The sequence below is a fragment of the Artibeus jamaicensis genome, unplaced genomic scaffold (genome assembly GCF_021234435.1).
Source record: "Artibeus jamaicensis isolate MK-2021 breed Jamaican fruit bat unplaced genomic scaffold, CSHL_Jam_final contig_3230, whole genome shotgun sequence".
NCBI classification, from domain to species: Eukaryota; Metazoa; Chordata; class Mammalia; order Chiroptera; family Phyllostomidae; genus Artibeus; species Artibeus jamaicensis.
Window position 1 is genome coordinate 4,885,131 of NW_026521764.1, and position 20,403 is coordinate 4,905,533.

At 53.0% G+C, this 20,403-nt stretch overlaps 1 protein-coding gene across 1 annotated transcript; it reads right to left on the reverse strand.

The window, feature by feature from the left end:
- Positions 1-7,426: 7,426 nt before the first annotated feature.
- On the reverse strand, positions 7,427-9,291 carry HOXA13 (homeobox A13). Its single transcript, XM_037126459.2, has 2 exons — positions 8,379-9,291; positions 7,427-7,671 (listed from the first exon to the last, which is right to left on the reverse strand). Exons 1-2 carry the CDS (start codon positions 9,289-9,291, stop codon positions 7,427-7,429), a joined length of 1,158 nt encoding a protein of 385 aa, XP_036982354.2.
- Positions 9,292-20,403: the final 11,112 nt, after the last annotated feature.

Consider the following 20,403-nt stretch of genomic DNA (forward strand, 5'->3'; position numbering starts at 1 on the left):
TTCTGACCCACAGGCTCTCTCATCAGAGATCCCTAAATTATCTGGAGAAGTCCACATTCTTCCCTTGGCCCCTGAGGGGTGGGGCCTAGGGCCCAACTGAAGGTCTCAGACACCCAAACCACCTGGTTATTATTTAGTTTAGTGGCTCCAAACTGGTGGGGAAAAAAGGGTTACTTTTTTCAGAAGAACTATTATTTTTATTGTTGTGCACTCATTAGACACTTCCCCACCACCCACCGCCGAATGGGAACAAATGGGGTGGGAGGAACTTTGAAGGGCAAGTCCCTGGTTTTCAGCGTCTGCCTTCCATTCTTTCTGCAACTTCGGCCCAAACGGGTTTCCCCAGCTGATTACGTCTCCAATAAAGGGGACAAATGAGGGCCACCCAACCAGAAGGGGAGCTCTGGCCCTGGGGCCTGGGTTCCCTCAGCTGTAGCTCACAGGAAACCCCCATTTCCTCAGGGACAGTTCCCCAGCCTCCTCCCTTTCTACTCAGCCACAACTCATGGCTCATATTCCAGACTTGAGAAGGATGAGCCCCTGTGCATTCCAACCCTGCCCCATGCACTGCAAGGCAGTCCTGCCATGGTACCCACCCACAGGCAATCTCTGCAGCCACTAGTGTTCCCTCTAGGCCCTGCTCCACTAGGCAGCCCTAGGGATAAAGCCCAGCTTGTCTGTGTTCCGTTTGGGGTGGGGGAAGACAAAATCTTTGTTTTACCTGGAGCCATAAGCTCAGCAGCAAACCAGGCTCATGCTTTGTTGACTGCTGGGCCTGGTGTGGTGACCTGCTGCCCGAAGGCCACAGGCGGAGGTGAGCCCCCCCCCCCCGCCCCCAGAACACAGTGCGGGCATTCTTGGGGCCGAGGACCACGGATATTTACCTTTGGAAGAGTTCACCTCACTTCTTGGCTCAGACTTTAGGCAGGAGAGGAAGAGCATCAAAGGTCTCATCAAAGGCCTGCCATGCACTGAGGAAGCCACCCGGACTCAGGCACCTCAGGAGAGGCTCCCATCAGGGTACTTGCTCCCTCAACCTACTCCTGGCCCAGTGGCCCGCTGGCACTACCTGGTCCCTACCTGGTCTCTTATTTCTATGGGAGTTAAGGACTCAGAACTCAGATCCAGCCATCTCCATCTCCCATCTCTCCACCTTGCAGGCGTTGCTGCCTCTCACAGGGGATAGGCCTCACGGACTCAAGTCTCCCGCACCCTGCTCTTCCAGGACTCCATGGTGGCACAGACTGAGCCACACCACTGGCTGCATAGGTGGCTGCCGGAACTTCAACAGGGCTCGGGGTGATGGAGTTAGAAACCAAAAAAGAACCCCTGCCCCAGGTCCTCCAGCCCAAGCTATCAGAACCTGCATGTCGCCCAGCCATTGTGTATCCTGTCTTCCTGGGGCTGCCGCAGCACACCCGCCCTGACCTCGGAGACGGCCATGGAGTGGAGGCCTTGACCTTTGCGGCTGGAGGGGAGGTCGCTCTCTCAGCTGGAGGGAGGGGGGTCCTGTTGTCTCCAGGCTCTCCCACCCAATAGAAGCCCGCACAATCCTCTTCTGCTGCACCGTTCACCCCCACTCCCCGTCCATTTTGTGCAGGGTCCGCAGTCCCTCAGCCCGAACAAAGCACCCAGCAGTGCTCTCGCCATCTCCTTTTTGAGTTCTTGTCTTCAACTCCCCTAGGCCAAAAGGCTCGGAGATAAAGCCAAGCAGCCTAAGGCCCTACCCGGAGTCCCCTTCTCTCGCTTGACCCCGGCCGCCCTCGGCCAGCACCAGCTACTACTGTGTGTGCCAACCCGGCCCCTGGCCGCGCCAACTTCGCGCACTCGCGGGGACCTGGCCTCTGGCGGCGGACGGCGCCAGGCCGAGTGTCTCAGAGGCGCGGGGCGCGGCGAGGCCCAGGCGGAGACCCGAGGCCGCCCGGGCGACCGGACTTGGCCGCTCGGGCCCACAACTTGGCCCTGCGCGCGGCTGGCTCCCCGCTCGGCTCCCTGGGATCTCACCCCACCCCTTGGCCCGGGGCTCGGAAAACGGAAGCATTTGGTAGAGAAAAACACAATTTCTTTTCAGCCCGTCTCAGAACCCCTTTTAGAGAAAATGCCCCTGTCAAGTTTTATTTCCCGTTGCAAACCACCTTCCACGCTGCCAAGAATTAAAACCGGGAGAGATTAAATACCCAGTTCTTCTTTGGGGGAGGGAGGGGCGGGGCGCAGAAGGGGGCACCCGCACAAAACCTTCATTGCAATCCGCTCGTCCTCCGCAAATAACGCCCGCGGAGGCCCGCTCGGGCGGCGGTGACGTCAGCCTGCAGCTGCGGGGAGGCTCCCGGGGCGGGTGCCGGTGCCTCGGAGTCCGAGGGGCGCAGGCCGGGGGTCCCAGGCCTCGAGAGCGGTCCGCGCGCCCGCGAGCCCCGAGCGCGGCGGGCTCCGCAGGGTTGGAGCCTCCATTTTGAGTCGAGGGTTCGCGAACAAGCGTGGAGGGTTTGAGCCTCGCGTCTGCCCGCACGGGCACGGCGTCCGGAGGCTCAGAGCCCGCGGCGGCGCGGCTCCCGCGGGTCCGCGCCCCCGCAGCTGGGGAAGCCCCGCGCCCGCAGCCACCCGGCTCTTCAGCCGCGCGACGGGGCCGTGCAGAAATGAAATACGCAGCCTCGGCTGTACTAACCGAGACGGTTTTCTGTGCCAGCGTCTATTTTCTTCTCTTTAAAAATCTCATTAAAAATAGCAAACAGCGTTCAGGCCTTGGTGGACGCCGGCAGTTGCGCGACGATATAAGCAGCTGATCAGAAAGTGGGTGTTTTCCTAAAGAATGCAGTCACCTGTTATTTGCCCGGTGGCCTAGCAGATGAGACCTTAATTATTGTGTGCCTCTCCTAAAACCTAGGCAAAAAAAAAAATCTCTGCAGGCCTCTTGGATAACGCCTCTTTTTTTTTGCTTATGAAAAAATGGGATGTGGGCAACTCGCTGTACGTTTCTCTGATTCTCTAGGTCCTGGGCAGCTGACACGCATTCTATCAACTTTAAAGGAATGCGCATAAATCAGCTTGCCCCCAGCGTCTCCTCCGGAGAGGTCCGCAGACCCGGAGAGGCGCCTCTGAACCCACCGGGTCTAAGCTGAGCAGTCCCCGGGCCGCCTTCGTCTCGATCCAGCCTCGAGAATTCGCCGGGAGCGCCGGAGAGGCCGCATCCTCGGCAAACACACTCAACAAGGTGTGAGCGGCACAGACATCGCACGGTGAAATCTGTCGCGACCTGCACACGTACTAGAATCACCCTCAGTTGAAACGCGCTGCCCCGTGAATTTTAAGAAAATATTTCAATTAGGTTAAAATAAAAAAAAATAATTTTGTTTCCCCTTTTCTTGTATTTTTTTGTTAAACCCCACACAATTTAAATGCATGACTTCAGCTCTGCATCAGGCATAAATAGTAATGACATTTTACAATCATCCACTTAAAATACCTTAATAAATTTGACAGTATTAAGAGCAGATGGAAAAAAATAGGGTTTTCCCCTCCCAAATTCCATATTTACAATTTTTTAATGGTAACATGACAGGCCATTACAGGATTTAAAATCTTTGCTAGTCTAATAAATGAAAATGGTGTCTAGTTGTTTGCATATTTACAATATCTTACTCAAAAAGTTTCCCTTTTAGAAAAAAAGATATTCCAATCAGCTATGCAGCAACACTATCACAGTATCTGGCGTTATTTTTCCTAGATTGGTGGCTGGCGTCTGCCTGGATGTCTTTTTTCTAAAGGTTTAGACTGGATGATTTGGGAGCATTCGAGAGCCACCATAATCCATGCTTACTTCAGGGTGTCTGGTAAATCCAGGAGAGTTTTAAATAAGAGAGGAGTTAGGTAAGATCAACATTATTAACAACTGTTTTAGAACAAGGAGGGAGTAATTTAAAAAAACTCTTAAATATCCTCTGTCATTAGTTTCAAAAACTGGAGAGAGAGAGAGGAGGGGAGAAAAAACCAACTACTTTACCCAGAGTTCCTGCAGTGGGGATGGCTTGTGAAAGGGGCGGTATTCCTCTGCAGAGCTGCTGCTGACCTCCTTCCTAGGCCTGAGGCTCAGAATATTTCTTACATCTAAAGAAAAATATCTCCATCAACAGAAGAGTCCCCTTTGGAGCCGTTTGTAAACACACTGTTCAATCCAGTTTTGAGGGGATTTTCGATCCCTTTAAACATTTTGGGTGAAAGCTGTTACTTTGGAATGATGGCAGCCCATGCAGAAATAGAGTGTTGTGGCACAAGAATTGGGGAGGTGGATCCGAAGCATCGTTTTCATTTTGTTTCCACAGTGGAGTAAAGTCCTCGGGGCAGCACGATTTGATTGCACATCACAAGGCCGTTCCACATGTACATTTCAGGACTGTGCTGTTTTTGAGACAGTCTTAGAGAGGCCTGCTATATAATTCTCCATCTAGAAACAAGGTTTATGTCTTCGGGTTGGAGAGGTTTCCGGCAGGTTTGAAACCAAACAATATTATTTTCCGTAAACTGATGAATATGGTTCTCCAGGTCGCAATGACTTTCCTCTAACACAAAGATAAAATTAACTTCATTTCAAAATTCTGCATCATAAGGCTCCTGGTTCCACCAACATTGCAATATACTATGTGCATAGCATGGGTCCCACAAAAACATTACCCTGTGTGTATATTAAATATATAAACATACATATGTATTGCTTATGACTCTAAACACAGCACCTGATGTGTTGTTAGGGGTCAGAGCATAGGAGAAACAATAATTATCGTTTCCATGGTGGCTATTAATATTATATGTATATGTATCTTCCACAAGTCAAATGGCAGCTTTGCAAACATTGATGCAAGACTGCACACCACCCGGGAGCAGCACTCAGCTCTGAGCTGTCTAGGATCATGCTCCTTCTGCCTTTGTATTATGGTCATTTTTGTAGATATAAGATCTCTACGCGCTCCATGCTGATCTCTTAAGAGGTGGGTTTCTTTGAATTTATGAAATGTAACTCTAGAATTCTAGAGTGAGTGAGGCATCTGAAGCTTTTTATTTGCTGTATAGACTCACCTATAGCTCTAATTAGGATGGGAGACCCCCTTGGAGGGTGAGGGCCAGAAAAGGGTGCTATCTAAGAGCACCTCTGAGATCGTGACAAGAAGGTACAACTTTAAAGCAGATCTGCAGAAATCTGACGCAGAACGAGTCACTATGAAAACAAACTGAACTTGGCCATTAAAGAAAAGGGGCAAAACTTCATCATGCAAAGTACATTTTGTACCTCAACTCTAGAAATCACCTTAAATTACAACACCTCAGGTCAGCAGTAATTAATGATACTATATCTGTACAGATTCTACAAATATATATATATACACACACAAGCACACACAAGCACCAATATGCATATATGTATACACATATATGATATATATTCACATATGTACAGGCACATGTATAACTTACATATATTGAAATTTGCTCTGTCTGGAGCCAAAGAAATGAGTACTAAATCTCTAAGGAGTCAAGGAGGTAAGACCTTTTGATTCCCTTGAAGCTGAAGAATTACAAGGAAGCTTGTCAACACGAGGTGGCGCCCTTGATCTACTAATCCAGCCCAGGCCAATTCATGAGCTGTCAAAAGTCAAGGTCACAAATTGTCTTTTTTTCCTCAAGGTCAAGGTTTAAGGCCTTTCCTAGTCCTGTCATTTCAACAAATATCAAAACCTGCCCTCTCAGACGCATTCAGCTCCAACAGCAGATTTTAAAATACGGCAGCCTGGGCATCGCTGATACTAAACAACTGGTTTTCATTTTCTACAGGGAGCCTGAGAACTTACACTATCTCTTCTTCCTTTCTTTTTTCCCCTCATTTTCAGAATACCTGACATTTTAACCTCCTTGAAGCATTTTAATAAATTTTGGGGATTTAGGTTATGAGGGATTTCTCCCTTTGCTTAAAAATTTTGTAGAAAAAAAAATAAAGCCCAACTAAATAATAAAAGAATGGGGGAAATAGTTCTTTTCTCTCTGTGCAGTGCACTCTATCATAGGAAAATAATGAGTATTTCTTTCAGCTTTTAATGGCAGTGACTATTTTACTAACACAATTAACACCACTATAGCACTATCTACAGGTCTAAGGCTTTTTAATTATTACTTTTAGGAATATTTGGAAAGCAGGTGCACAAATACATTTTCACAGTGTGCTTAATGTCTTTATTTACAAGATAGCATTTTATAGTGAATATGAACAAAATGAATGTGCTGGCTGAAATAACTGCATGATTAAAAATGTGCTGTGAAGATGAAACCCTAAACTTTCTAGTGTGGTCTTGTAACACAATAAACATGGAAAAATACGAATCCCTTAATAGATCAAAATATAAAATGTAAACATCTAAATATTTCAGGGGAATGGATTTCCATTCTGAGTTTCCTAAAAAAAAAAAAAGAAGAAGAAGAAGAAAGAAAAAAGAAAATTATTTTTCCAGCAATATATTTAGTAAATATTGGAAAATAGCAATTTAAATGAAAAATTAATTGTATTTAAACCAAAGTCCACCATGTTGGGGTGGTACTTCTCTGGAGATCTGACAGAAAGTGAATTCTGTGAATTGTCTGATGCTTTGAATACTTTTTTAAAAAATTATATGAAATACTTTGGAAAGTAAATGATATCAGGGCGGAAAATACAGTCCAAATGCCACAACATAATCTTGCTATAAAAGCACATAAAAATTATTATCAGAAGGCCATTTCCCAGCCTGGGGTTCCCTTGCGGTCTCAGAGGCTCAGCCAGTTGTATTTACTACCAAGACAAATGACTCTTGGAGACGCTTTCTCTCTCTCTCTCCCTTCATAGGAAACAGTCCAAAATCATTACTTCAGTACCTTCTCTTTTCCCTTCTAAAGCTGTACATGACATGTTTTGCAGAACATACAACAACGGTAGAGTTTTCACTAAGATTTACCTGAGCAGTCACTGAGCAACACGCAAAGGGGGTGGCGATGGCGAAGGGCAAACAGATGTTCACAACAGCCTCCTGCGTTTGTAACCGGTTTTTGGATTATTTACCATATAACATAATGTCCTAAAATGTAACGGTCACATAAATACTTACAAGATTTCAGTAAATGCGTAACTTATCTGAAATTGCGTATTTGGGGGTTGACATCTGACTCTAGAGTTTGTCATTTAACGGTCTGGTGGGGTTGGCGGAAGAACTGGCAGTCTTTACCATTTCTTAAAGTTTTAAAATAGTTGATTCCACCAAGGAGAAAGAGATGGCCCTTAAGAAAGCAAAATGCCAGTGTCTCTCTCTTTCCCATTCTTCAATTATTATTAAGCATTAGAATCATTATCTGGGTAAAGCAATGAGTTCTGAAGCATTTCTTCAAGTTGCCCTCTTTCTCCACTTTTAATCCATTAACTAGTGGTCTTCAGTTTGTTGATGACTTTTTTCTCTTTGACCCTCCTGTTCTGGAACCAGATTGTAACTTGCCGCTCCGAGAGATTGGTGGTGGCTGATATACGCCTCCGTTTGTCCTTGGTAATGAATTTGTTTGTAGCATATTCCCGTTCAAGTTCTTTTAATTGCACCTTGGTGTAAGGGACGCGCTTCTTTCTCCCCCGCCTGTAGGAGCTGGCATCTGAGGGATGAGAGACCACGTCTGGAAGGTAGGGAAGAAGGCGAGTTACATGGGGATCAGACCCAGGCCAGGACACAGGCGGCAGCTCGAACGGAGCTAGCCGCTTTACAGCGCCCGGTACCCTTTGCCACGCTCCGCAAAATCCAGCCTTTTGCCCAAATCTGAGGGTCAGTGGTAGAGAGTGGTTTGTTCTGCACTGAAATGAAATTGCCCAGGGCTCCTCTGCTCATCTCAGCCAGGCCGCCTGGGATCCCTTGATCGCCCGGCCTAGCGGCCCACACCTCAGCACTGGCCTCAGGGGACAACAACAGTTCGGTGCCTAGCTCCTCTCCGTATTTTCCAACCCCCAACACTTGATGCTTCGACACTGAAACCATTTCTGAGAGAATGAATACGAGCAATTTAGTAAGCAGTTTTCAGGTCAATTTCCCAACCTTAAATCGATGTCAAGGGCTAGGGAGGGCGGGGCACAGAGGGAGAAGGAAGCCAACAGGGTCCCAACAAGCTTATTCCCAGCCATCCCTCACCCAGGAGAGCCAGGAGTCAGCCCAACTCAAGGGCAGGGCGGGCAGCGCCGGTCAGCCGGGTCGGGCTCCCAGGGGTACGTACAGCGCCGCTAGGGCAGGTCAGGAAGACAGCAAAGGGGGACCAGGGGGACCCGGGAGCAAGCGGAGGAGAAGCTGGAGCAGAGCCGGAGGACCGGAGCTGAGAAGGGGGGCGCCATTTACCGGGCAGAGTGGACTTCCAGAGGTGGGGAGGCTGCGCCTGCTCTTTGGGGCAGTACATTTGGCCGTTCCAGCCGTTGGGCAGCGCCCAGGGCTGGTAGCTTTCCATGGGAAGACCCAGGGGCTCGTGGCGCGACTCGCCGGGGCCCCCGAGGCCAGGCACCACCGGCATATCCAGGTAGCCAGGCACGGGCTGATGGTGGTGGTAAGGCCCGGGCGCGTAGCCCTGGTGGTAGAAGGCGAACTCCTTAGCGCGGGAGCTGAACTCCTCGGCCGCCGGGCCGGCGGTCTCCATGTACTTGTCCGCGAAGGCGGCGGCGGCGGCCGAGGCGGGCTGCGCGCACGACTTGATGGCGTTGGGGTGCGGGCCCATGCGGGCGCACGGGTAGTAGCCGCTGCCGAAATAGCCGTAGGGCAGCGCCGCGGGCCCCGACGAGCTCTGCGCCGCCGCCGAGCACGGGCTGCACTGCTTGGCCGCCTCGGCTCCCGCCGGGCCCGCCGGGCCGGGCCCTCCCGAGGACGACGCCGCGGCGGCCGCGGCAGCAGCGGCGGCGGCAGCGGCGGCGGCGGCGGCGGCCGACGGGGGCGCCTCCCCGGGCGCGCTGCTGTACGCGGCCGCGGCCCCGGGCGCCAGGGGCGCCGGGTGCGCCATCAAGTTGCGGCACTGGTTGGCCGCCGCCGCCGCGGCCGCCGCGGCCGCCGCAGCCACCGAGAAGTTGCCCCCCGCGGCCGCGGCGGCCGGGTGGGGGAAGCCCCCGCCCCCAGCCCCGGCCGCCGCCGCCGCCGCCGCTGCCGCCGCCGCCGCCGCCCCTTCCATGTTCTTGTTGAGCTCGTCGGCCACGAGGCCGCCGTTGTCGTAGAGGAACATGACGGTGGGCTCGATCCAGCGGGGGTGAAGGAGCACGGAGGCTGTCATAGCCCGAGCCGCATGGAGAGACCCCAGTGGCGCTGTTTTAAAAAGCCCCCAAGAAGTGAAGAGCGCGCCGCGCGGGGCCGGGGCCCGAGCGAGGGGGGCGGATCGCGCCCCGCGGGGTCGCGCCAGGCGGCCGCCCATTGGCCCGGCCCCCCGCTCCGCCCACGGCGTATGCAAAGCGGGCGGCTCCAGCCACGGCTCTGTGCTGGGCACCCGCCGCCGCCCGCGAGGTCCCCCGCGCCAGCGCCCGCCGCGCGGCGCACACCCTCCACCCAAGGGAGAGGCAGGGCCCCGAGAGGGCGGTGCGGCGGGGAGGGCGGGAGGCTTCCTCACCGCTCCCGGTCCTTTCCCTGATCCCAGTGGGGCTCAGAGCAGCGTCAGGCTGGGAGGGGACAGAAAGGTGCTGTTGGGTTGCTACCTGAGGCGATGGGGACAGGACAGGTAAATCTGCGGGCAACTGGGAATGGTATAGTAGCGAGGCGGCAGGGTGTTCCTTGGGGCCTCGGCGCTGTTTTCTTTTCAGGTATCTATCCACGCCTCTTTCTGCAGCTAAACGCCACCACGGACACTAGTGCTTTCCTCTTCTCTAGCGTCCGGATTTGGCTCTCTTTCCAGGGGAACAGTGGCTGGGCGGTTTCGGATGCGCCTGGATCATGGATCCCAGGACATTCCATCGGAAAGCTTGGACTGCGTTTAGGAGCTCCCTGTACTTCCTTGTCCTCAGAGTTGGTGGGCAATTTCATACACTGGCATTTAGGCCGATAGGCTTAGAAGGACCCATCACACCCACACCGACGCACATTTAAGTGTACCCTGATCACACATTCACACTTGCATGTACAGACTGCTCCTCACTCTGCACCAGTAACAGCTCTTCCCCCAGAGACTGTGAGGTGGAGGGCGAGATTTGTGTGCACCGTTCTCCAGTGCTTCCCCACCTCCAGCGGGGCTGGCCAGCTCTGGAAGGATTTTAAGAGGAACAGGCTGGTGGGGTTCTGGCTGGGACTCAAAGGAACCCCCCCCCTTTCTGGGGCCTAATGAAGCTTCATAGAGCCTGAGCAGGAGCTGACTTTCCAGGTATCTGGGCACCCCTATTTCTCTCTGTTCTACGCCAGGAGAAAGGGGTTCTTTGGGGCCACTTCGCACCTTCCTCCCAAGAGGGACTGGGAGAACAGTTTCTATCCTGCAGAGGGTACCTGGTCTTCCTCCATCCAAGAACTCGCCTGAGAAGCCTTGCCTCTGTGTCTGGGGAATGCAACCCTTTTCTGAGAGCACCGTGGGATGTTGGTGCTGGAGAAGCCAAGCAGTGACCACAACTGGGTGAGGAGTTCTGCGGGTCCTGTTGCTTGGGAAACACTTCTACTTCCAATCGTGGAGACTGTGATCTGGTCAGATGCCCAGAAGGGGAACGTGCATTCAAAGTGAAAGTGGGTGTATGTATTCCATGGGAATGTCAGGGGTGGGAGAGTGCTCTATACAGTCCCTTCCAGCCCAGGTGGACTGCTGAGCAGCCAGGTTAGGACCTGCCCGCTAGTCCCAGCTTGCAGACTCAGCCCTAAGCTCAGGGCACTTCGAAAATCCCTGGCCCCTGCAACCTCACTCCTGCCCCTCCACATGGGATCTCTAAGGCTCCCGGTCTTCCTGCAGGAGGAGGCTGACCGAGGAGGCTGGGCTCAGGCTTTTATCGATTTTGACCCCCAGGTTTGCCGGGACCAATGTAAGCATTGCCCAATAAAACCTCCTATGACTCGCCCCCCTGCCCCCACCCCGGCATTCACCATACACATAACCAGTGTGTCCTTTTCCTCCTGCATTTTTAGTAGCTCCGGGTAAATATTGATTTGCCCCCAGTTTACTTCCTCCCTGACTGTCCATTTGCAGGCTAAAGAACTGGCCTCTGTAGGGACCTGATTTTTGTACTACTTCCCGGGCCTGATTCCCTCCTTTCCTTCCTCCAAGTGGCATTGTAAAACTCATGGTGACAAAGAGGCAGGGTAGGGTTCAAGGCCTCAGTTCCTGAGGACTTCAGGGCTGTTTTACATACGGGTCAGACTCTCGGCTGGAGGCCAAGGTCAAGTTGAAAGTTGCAGTCTAGCCAGCATGAGAACTGCCATGCAAGCCTGCAGACCCAAGCAGCTGTGAAAGGCCCACTACCCATCTCCTCTCATTCTTGACTCCTTTCTCCTTTGGAATTCTTGTTTCTGGCTCTGTCTGGATATCCAGCAATTTTTGCTGCCTTTGTGAGGGTTTTGGGGCGGTGTTTACAGACTCTTCTTCTCTGCCTCCGCCCTGCTCTTGGCCTGAGCTTCAAACCTCTTCTGTTTGCTAGCCAGACCCGGAAAAACGAAAACACAGCTCGGGGAGCCCCCACCAGCTGGCGCCTGTGCCAGCTCACCTCTGGTCATGGCGCAGCTGCCGGTGCACGCAGCGGCCAAGGCCGGCTCTACATTCCCCCGTCCCTCTCCCCACTTCACTGGAGAGCAAGCCCTGCGCGCAGAGGACAGGCCCCAGCTCCACAGACTGCCAAAGTCGACTGGGGCCCTTCTCACCAAAAATGGTGAGACAAGATTTCGTCTTATCCGCTGAGGAGCCCCGGATCAGGTTTGTCTGCGAGGGACGCCGCTGCGGGAAGGCTCTGGGTTGCATTTCAAATTAGGCTTTGCTTCTTAAATTTGGCAGCACCCCCGCCCCCCCGCCAGGGAAGGACTTCAGGCCTGAATTATTTATTGAGCTTTGTTGTGGATCTTCAGTGATCAAGTTATTCAAATCTTTTCTTAGTTCCCTATCAACTTTCAAAAACTCTTGAGACATGGTTACTTAGAGGGAGGCAGCCTGCTCATTCTCTTCATGGCTTGGATGTCGATATATATATATGAAGTAACTTTTCTATCAGGCAAGTCAACGACGTCCTGGCATGCTGTCCCTGTTTTTAAAAGTCTGCAAGTTCCGTTAGATAGTGAGTCCAACCAGTGGGGGTGGTTTGTAAAATTTGAATGAGCTCCGTGAATAATTTTGGGTCTCAATTTCTAGGATTTCTACTCCCTTGGAAGCAAGAAAATCTTTCTCTTCTGTCCATGTCGTTTGTCCAGGGACCTAAAAGATTTCCTAATGGTTCCCAATACTGTTTTTTAGCCTCTGAGCCCTGCAGGCAGCCACCGCACTGGCTTGCTGTGCGGGGAGAAGGGTTTCGGGCAGTGAGGCACTGGCGCGTCCTCTGGGAAGCAAGCACAGCACTCCCGGCGCATTTCTTTTTCCCAACAGCAAGGTCAAGACTCGCTTGCTTAGCTCGTTGGCCCTGACCCCTCTCTCTGCTTTGTGGGTTGTTGTTGTTCTTTTTGTGTATGTGTTTTGTTTGGTTTGGGTTTTTTTTTTTTTTCCTATTACGCTCAGGAATTCCTATGGGATGGCAGAGAGGTGCCATCAACTTGAATGCTGGCAATGACAAAGTATCCCTTTGTGAGCTATGCTGGATCTGCCGAAGGCAGTGGCTCTTGAGGAAGAGGGTGGAGGGGTGGAGGTGCGTTCTGTCTGGTGCTCCCTGCTCTACCCCAAGGGGCCCTGAATGGGCAGCAAGGGCAAGATGGAGGGCAGCGGCAGCCCAGTGACTTGGCCTTTGTTCCAGGAGCTGCCAGCCCCTGCAGGCATGGCTTCCTATTTCTTAGGGCAAGCCGGGGTGCCCAGTGGGGCCTAGCTGTCCTGGAGCCTCCCGCTGAAGAAAGAGACCTTGGCTGTTTTGGGGGAGGTGGGGGTGAAGGGTTGGGACTCTTTACCAGTGTGGGCCCTGGGGCCCTGGGCTCTCAGGCTTGGAAGAGAAAAGGACAAAGGGAAACTATGTTTTAATGGAGTTTGATTTTCACTAGCAAATGAAATTTACCTGCTCTCACTTTAACCGGGAGAAGGTTGTCAGCACTGCTCCCTGGCACTGTTTCCCTGCATCCATCCAGCATTAGGATAAACATTCCTCAGTTGGTTTTAAAGACACTTTGTATTTCAGGATATTCATGTGTTTCTAATGTATCCAAGCAACTTTACGAGCAGCATTTGCAGAACATCTTAACCCTCTGTCTCCCACGGGGGTTGGGGGCCCAGAGATAATGGCAATGGAAGAAAGATACGGAGGGAAAAGGGCAGAGGAGGTGAGGGTTAGCATAGAGGGAAAAGAAAGAGAGGCAGGGGTGGGGGGGTGGGGGACAACCATACAGGATAGCCCCCAGCACTGCAGCTGCCAGCCCATGTGAGGAAGAGAAGAGTGGGGGGCCGTTTTGTTCATGGAGGGCTTTGTGAGTCTCCTCACCCTTATTCCAACCAGGGTGGAAGCTGTACTCGTTTTCTTAAGGAGAAAGGGTAGGTTCTGAAGAAGCCTGGACTGAAGTTGGTCAGTAAGCAGGACAATGGCCCATCCTGAGTGACTTGCTCAAGTTTTGGTTCTAGATTTTTGTGCGTTTTGAAGCATTCATGAAGCAGCAAAAGGCCCAAGGCTGCAGGAACAGGTTTGGACCCTGGAAAGTCACTTGGCACTGTGGTGACCCAGAGCCAACACAGTGAAATGGAAGTGCAAGATCCAGGAAGATCTACGCAGATCCCACACCATGCAAGAGCCTCTCATCCTGGGGATTTTGAGGGCAGCAAGTTTGGGGAGGAGCGGATCTCCAGCTGCCTGGTGGGGGGCTCCTTCAGTCCCAGCCCTTCAGTGCCACCGGGGCAGAGCTCCACGGAAAGGACGGCCCCAGGAGCCCAGGGAGGACCTCGGCCAGGCGCTGCCCTGTAGTGCTGCCCCCAGAAAATCCCTGAGCAGGGACTGGGGCGCCCCCACACGTTGTTTAGGACAACCAGCCCCACGACCCAGGTTTCTCTGAGGAGCAGTCGACTCCGCACAGTGCCTGCCAGCGGCGCCCCGACTCCCCAGGGTTGGCGCAAACTTGGAGTGGGGGCACTTTCCGCCTCCGAGACAGGCCGCCTTGGGGCTCACGGAGCCCTGGGCGATTCCGGCGGTGGCGGAGGCGGTGGCGGCGGTGAGGGGAGCGCTGCTTGCCCCGACGGTGCCGCCTGCTCTGCTGTTCACTGGACCTGGAGGCCCAGCCGAAGCAGGGGAGACTCGGGGGAGAGCTCCGCTGGAAAGAGGAATCGCTTTCCTAAAGGTCTCAGCTGGCCGTGGGGTACTGGCCCGCCGGACTCCGGGCTCACCCACCCAGGGAGTGAGCTCCCCGTCCCTCGGCCAGGTCACGGCCCGAGGAATCCGAGCGGCTGAGATAGGAAATATCCGAGAGGTCTCTGGGTGGACGTTATCTGTGCCCGCCACTGCCCGAAAGCCGTCCCACCCGCCCGCCTCCACCCCCGTGCTAGCTCGGTGCTCCCGGCCGCAACAAAACAGGAAACCAGCTCTGGGCTGGGGATTCATTAAGTCAACAAATACACCGAAGACATTCGAGCGTTTGAAGAAATTGGGGGTGGGGGTGGAGGTCAGACATAAGCCTGGTCCCGCTGAGTCCCGGCTTTCTCTCGCAGGACCCGGTGCAGGCGGCCAGGCGGCCTTGACCCGCCTGAGTCCATTTCTCCTCCAACCCTCAAGGCTCCCACGTCCCCGGCGCGGGCTGCGCGTTCTTGCTGCGGAGCAGCTGGAGGAGGAAGACCCGCGGCGCGGCCGTGGGGAAGGGGAAGTCGGAGGACGCAGAGGTGTGATCGGACTTTTACCAGCGCGTTCTGGGCTGTAACCGTAACGACGTGTGGGCCTTGATACGAACATGCAGATCCACGCATCAAACGCGCCCACACACAGTGGAGAAGACATGCAGCGTCACGTGGGCGACACACAGGCATCAGTGTGGAGGGAAAATATCACCCTGTCGGACCGGCCTGGCGACAGGCTTCAGGGAGGCTGGCGTCTCTCTCTCCCCCCGGTCTGTTTCCGACAACTCACCTTCCCCTCCCCCGCGGCTGGGTAAATACACCTGTCCCCAGGGGAAGGCGAGCCCCCGACTGGCATTTACCTGGGCTGGGTGCTGTCCCCAGAAGCGGTGGCCGGCTCCGGCGCCCCGCTCGGGGCCGACGAGGGCGCAGTCGCCGCTCCTTTGTCCCGCTGCTCCAGCCCTGCTCGGCCAGCGCTCAGGGGAACGAAGCCGCTCAATAAAAACTTTTGATATTAGTTTTTATGGGTATTTACACTCTGGTCAGGGGAGCTGAGTACGGAAGCTCCATGAATCAGCCCCCCCAGCCTCGGGTTCGGATGTTCAGTTTATGGGAAAAGGAGATCGCCGGAAAGGAGGCTCGGGGACGGCGGCGGATTCCAGAGAAATGAGAAGGGAGCGAGGTTGTTTTCCGTTCTTGGAAAACGAAGGTTAAATGGGTGCCTCCAGGTGCTACCCTACTGGACTGGGTTTTTATTTGAGCCCCCTAGCAGGGGTAATTTTTCCACCCTTGCTTACAACATTTAAAATATCTTTTTATTATGGAATTTTCCACACACACACACACACACACACACACACACACACACGAGTCTAATGAACCCCTATATACCCAACTCCCACCATTATCATTTTGTCTTTCACAAACGTTTCATCATCCACATCTGCTTTTTAAAAATATTTTAAAGAAAATTCTAGACATCACATTATTCCACTCCCAACACGGGGCTTGGGGGATAAATTTCAAGGGGTCGGGGTGTTTAAACTAGAATTGTTGTAATCACAGGCTAGAAAGAACTTAAGGGTCCACCCCAAAGAAATCTGGACAAAAAGGGAGTTTAGGGCTTGGGGGCATCTTGCGTGAAATTTTACGTCCCTTCTTTTCACATATGCACGTGGGGGAGACCTACAACACCCTTTTCCACGAGCATGTCATCCTTTAGGGGAAGCTTGCTACTGCGGCCTCGCGTGATCTGGGGGGAAGATGAAAACCGTGGCTCAGTCCTTCCCGTGTCCTACACTGACACACATTCCCTGCTTATTGGGCAGACGACCGGTTTGCATTTCAGTACCCCCCCCCAAACCAAAAAGAGGTTTCTAATGATGAAGCCAGGAAGGAAACGTTTGTACAGGATTGGTTACCCATCCCAGCAGCCAGAGTTTTCCAAAAGAAATGCTATTTAGTGTATTTTTTAAAATCTGCGCAGCAGTAAAAGGTGGTGTTTTTTTTTTTAAAGAATGATTAAAGGCATGGTGGTTTATTTTGTTTTAATTCAGTGATCTAATTGACAAGGAGCCTGATCCTCCCCAGCAAAGTCTGAAGCTCTGAAGTGTGATTTGACTAAAAGCCTTGGTAACTTCAGAAAGCAAAGAGGCAAAAGTGAAAAATAGCAAACCATTGAACTTGACCGGTCCCACACCAGCTAGCTACTTCTTCAGTGTACATGTCTCAGTGGATAGTTGTCTTTCTGTAGCTAGGTGTTTGGGTTATTTTGCATTTGGATAGTTTATGTTTCTTAATCACTACCCCCCAGGGGTTGTTAAATATCAGGGATGCTTTTATTTTGGATGCTCTTATGCTAACATATGCTAATATAACCACCCATTGCATTAGAAAAGAGGTTTTTGGTTGAACTCGTAAGGAACATTTAATTAAACAAGAGAATTGTGCTCACAATTATGGAATTGTGTTGGGGGCATCTGGGCATCTGCTGGCTGTAACAACTCCTGCTACACCCAGCAGAAGACCCTGAAGATACTGCCTGCTCCTGAGTCCCTGCCCGGCTGCCTCTGGATCATCAGCAAGATCAATCCCTACCGGGTCTTTGGGCACAGCAGCTGCTTCCAACATCTCTAGTCCCCTGACTCTAGGATGGAGTTCATCACAGGGGTTAGTGCTCCTGTCAGGGCCAGGTTGGGGACTGCAGAAGTGAGAGGATTCAGAGGAAAAGAGATGCCACCAGAGAAAAGCTGGGAGGCAAAGAGGAAGGGAGGGGATGGGAGGGCCAAAAAAAAAAAAAAAAAAAAAAAAAAAGCAAGGAAAGCATAATTCCTAACAAAAAGTCAAGCCAAGGCAGCCCAAGGCAAGCCTGTGTTTTTAAAGCTCTGCAGAAACTCATTCTCTGTGGAAGCCTGTTCGCTGAAGAAGCCTGGCTGGGGGCCCCCGGCTGCTGAGGAGCGGATACTTAGGCTGCAAGCCTGCCTGTGACTTCTTTAACTGCACAACAATAATCAGGGTTTTTGAGAAACTGATTGGAGTCCAGAATTAAATGTGGCCTTGAACTTCTGCCCACAGAGAACCCAAGCAAGGAATTCTGGCTGTAATCAGCTGTGTGGCACAGGTCTTTAGCCAGACTTGGGACAACCAATTGAACCTGCTAGCAATTATGTGCTCTCAGCCACTTTTAAAAAGGCTATATTTCTTTACATTTCTAGGACCTAATGTGGGGTTATGTCAGGTCATGGGACCCTTGGCTGGTGCAAAGTAATTTGATGTCATTGAGAGCAAGCAGACTCGTTTGTCACCCTGAGGAGTAGACTTCCCCACCCACCAGAGGTGGGAGCGGAGCAGAGCAGTGCTGGCTGGGACCGTGAACTCCAGTCATGGGTCCCATTCTGGCTTAGCCGGGTGGGCTGGAAGGGGGCTTTTAAGGTGGTATGTGTCAACATAGGAAAGGAAGGGGCCAGCTCTGCTTCAAGCATGCACATCAACGCATTGAGCTCCTGTGGGACCCAGTCTGGTCCAGGCCCTTTGATCTCAGGTTCATTTGCTACAGGATCCAAACCTCAGCTTTTCATTCCTTTAAAGTTAAAGCTGGTTGGTGCATCTGCAATCCTTCTTCCGACACACTACCACTCCAGAGCTCCGTATTGGATCCCAGAAAACCAAAGGGAGCCTGTCTAACCTGTGAGACAAAATTCACCCAGCAGAGAGGTGGTGAAGAGGAGTGGGCAGAAGGGGCCAGAACCCTCATATCCCTTTAGGGATGCATTTCAGCGTGTGAGAGTCCTGACTTAACATCTTGGGCTTCAGGCATTTGCCCAGAATGGTCTCATCCACTGTTGCTAGTTACTTTTAGTGTTTTTATTTGGAGGCGGGGGGTGGGGGGATAACAGAAAGCAAAAAAAGAGGGGTCCTCTGAGCTCTCTTTTGAGAATCAGGGAGGGATCAAGCCCTAGAATATGGGTAGGTGTGGAGAAAGAGCTTGATGAGCAAAAGCAGGGGGGATGAGGCCACTCGCGACAGCCCTAGACTGAGCTTAAGGGGTGGGAGGCTCCTACAGAGGGCAACTCCCAGCAGTCATCTCTGTCCCCAGCAGCCCGCATCCCACAGGGCTGGGAAAGTCTACCAGGGGAGCTGTGAGCCCACCGCTGGGGACCCAGTGGCGGCTCCTGGGATTCCCACGTGGAAAGGTAACCTTCAGGTACCCCTTGGCCTCTGTATCCTCAGAGGGCTTCCTGGAGCTGCTCTTCCTCCCTGCCAATTCCGAGACAATGCAACGCCACAATAAATGGAACAAGATGGAAAACTTTGACCTAGCCTAAGTGGTCACCCAGGGGGTTCTGAGGAGGGCGACCCGCTGGGTACAGGTGAAATCCGCCAATAGAGATGCTGCGACTGGCGACTCTGAGGAAGAGGGGGAGGCCAGCAGGGAGTCCGTGTGTCCTTCCCGCTGCTTTCAGATTAGAGAGAGGCGCTGGCGCCCTGGAGAGAGCCGAGGTAAGGCACAGCATTCCACCCGTGGGGTGTATCCCCCAGGGTTCTGAGAGACTCCCAGTCTTCATAGAAATTAGGTATTCTTGGCAAGAGGAAGCGGACAGGGCAGGGGCCGACCGCCCCACGATGAAGTGGGGGAGGGGTGGCGGAAAGTACCGCCTATTATTTCTGGGAAGCGGGGCTCCTACGGCTCCACAGGGCGCCTGCCCCACGCCAGCGGGCGGTCCACAGGGGTGGGATGGCCTTCGGGCCTCGGGCCTCACGTGGGTTTGCGCGCCGACCTCTTGGTCCCCAGAGTCACTCGGGACCCTCGAGGAGAACGCACGTGTGGTCGCTGCAGGGCTCCGCCCGCTCTGAGTTCGGAAGCCCCGGGTTGAGTTGAACGAGGAATGAGAAAATCCCGGGCCCCTCTTGCCCCCAGCTGGCCTTCCAGGACCTCTGGCCTTCCACTGAGAGCTGGGCCTTTCCCCTCCGAGGTGGAAGTGCCGCCTGGCTTCTCAAGACGGTCGCGTGCTTCAAAGGGGCGGTGGGGAGAGAGGGTCTCAGGTCTTCGCCTTCCCGGCCCCTCCCAACCCCGCGGCGGCAGGCGGAGGATGCGCGCGAGGCTCCACTGCAGTTCCGAGCTCTTCCCACTAGATGTCTTCCCAGTTAACCAGAACCGCAGGGCGCTGTCCCGGCGCCTGAGACTCGGTTTCCCCCGCCGCTTTTGGAAATGTGGCGTTCCCGTGGGAAAGCAAACCATTTTCTTCCTTTCTTTCTTCTGCCCCCCTCCTGGACCCTCACGCCAAATCCTGGCTCTGGAAATACACCACAATCAAACGCTGGCTCCCTGTGGCCTGCGTCAGACCGCTCTCGCCATTGGAATCTTTTTATGACCTTTGATGTGTTTAAATAACATAGCAAGGCTGAGTACACACCTGAGATTAAACTTTAATCGGCAGCAGTCAAGGTCGCCCAGGTGGTAAACGCATTTCCTCCGATGTCTCCTGGCGGACACTGCGGGGTCCGAAGTCTGTGGCTGTGGCCCCCACTGTGCCCTCCCGCCCCTGCCTAAATCCGGGTGGGGGCCAGGGCGAGGGCCATCCCATCCAGCTCCAAAGAGGACTGAGGAAACAGGATCGGAGGCAGACACCCAGGGTGGGCTAATGACCTGAGCACAGGTTTTATAGCTACTAGACAGCATAGTTAAAAATTCCAAGAGGCACTTGCAATTTCCCCTAACTCCAGAGACCAGTTGTGGATCCAAAGTCACGGTCAGTGCCTTGATTATTTCCCCCAGGTTGCCCACAGAGGGGTGGGGGAGTTGCTGGTAATGATGGTGCAGGCCAAGTTAGCTGGCTGTTGTGAAGGATGCCAAGCCCGTTTTGAGGTAGGTCAGGATCTAGAACCCAGGCTATATCGGCCCTTCCCTGTGCCAGACCGTACAAGGTTAGCCTGAATTCCAGCTGGGCTGAATCACTAGGGCTGAACACCATTTCCTGAACCAATACACTC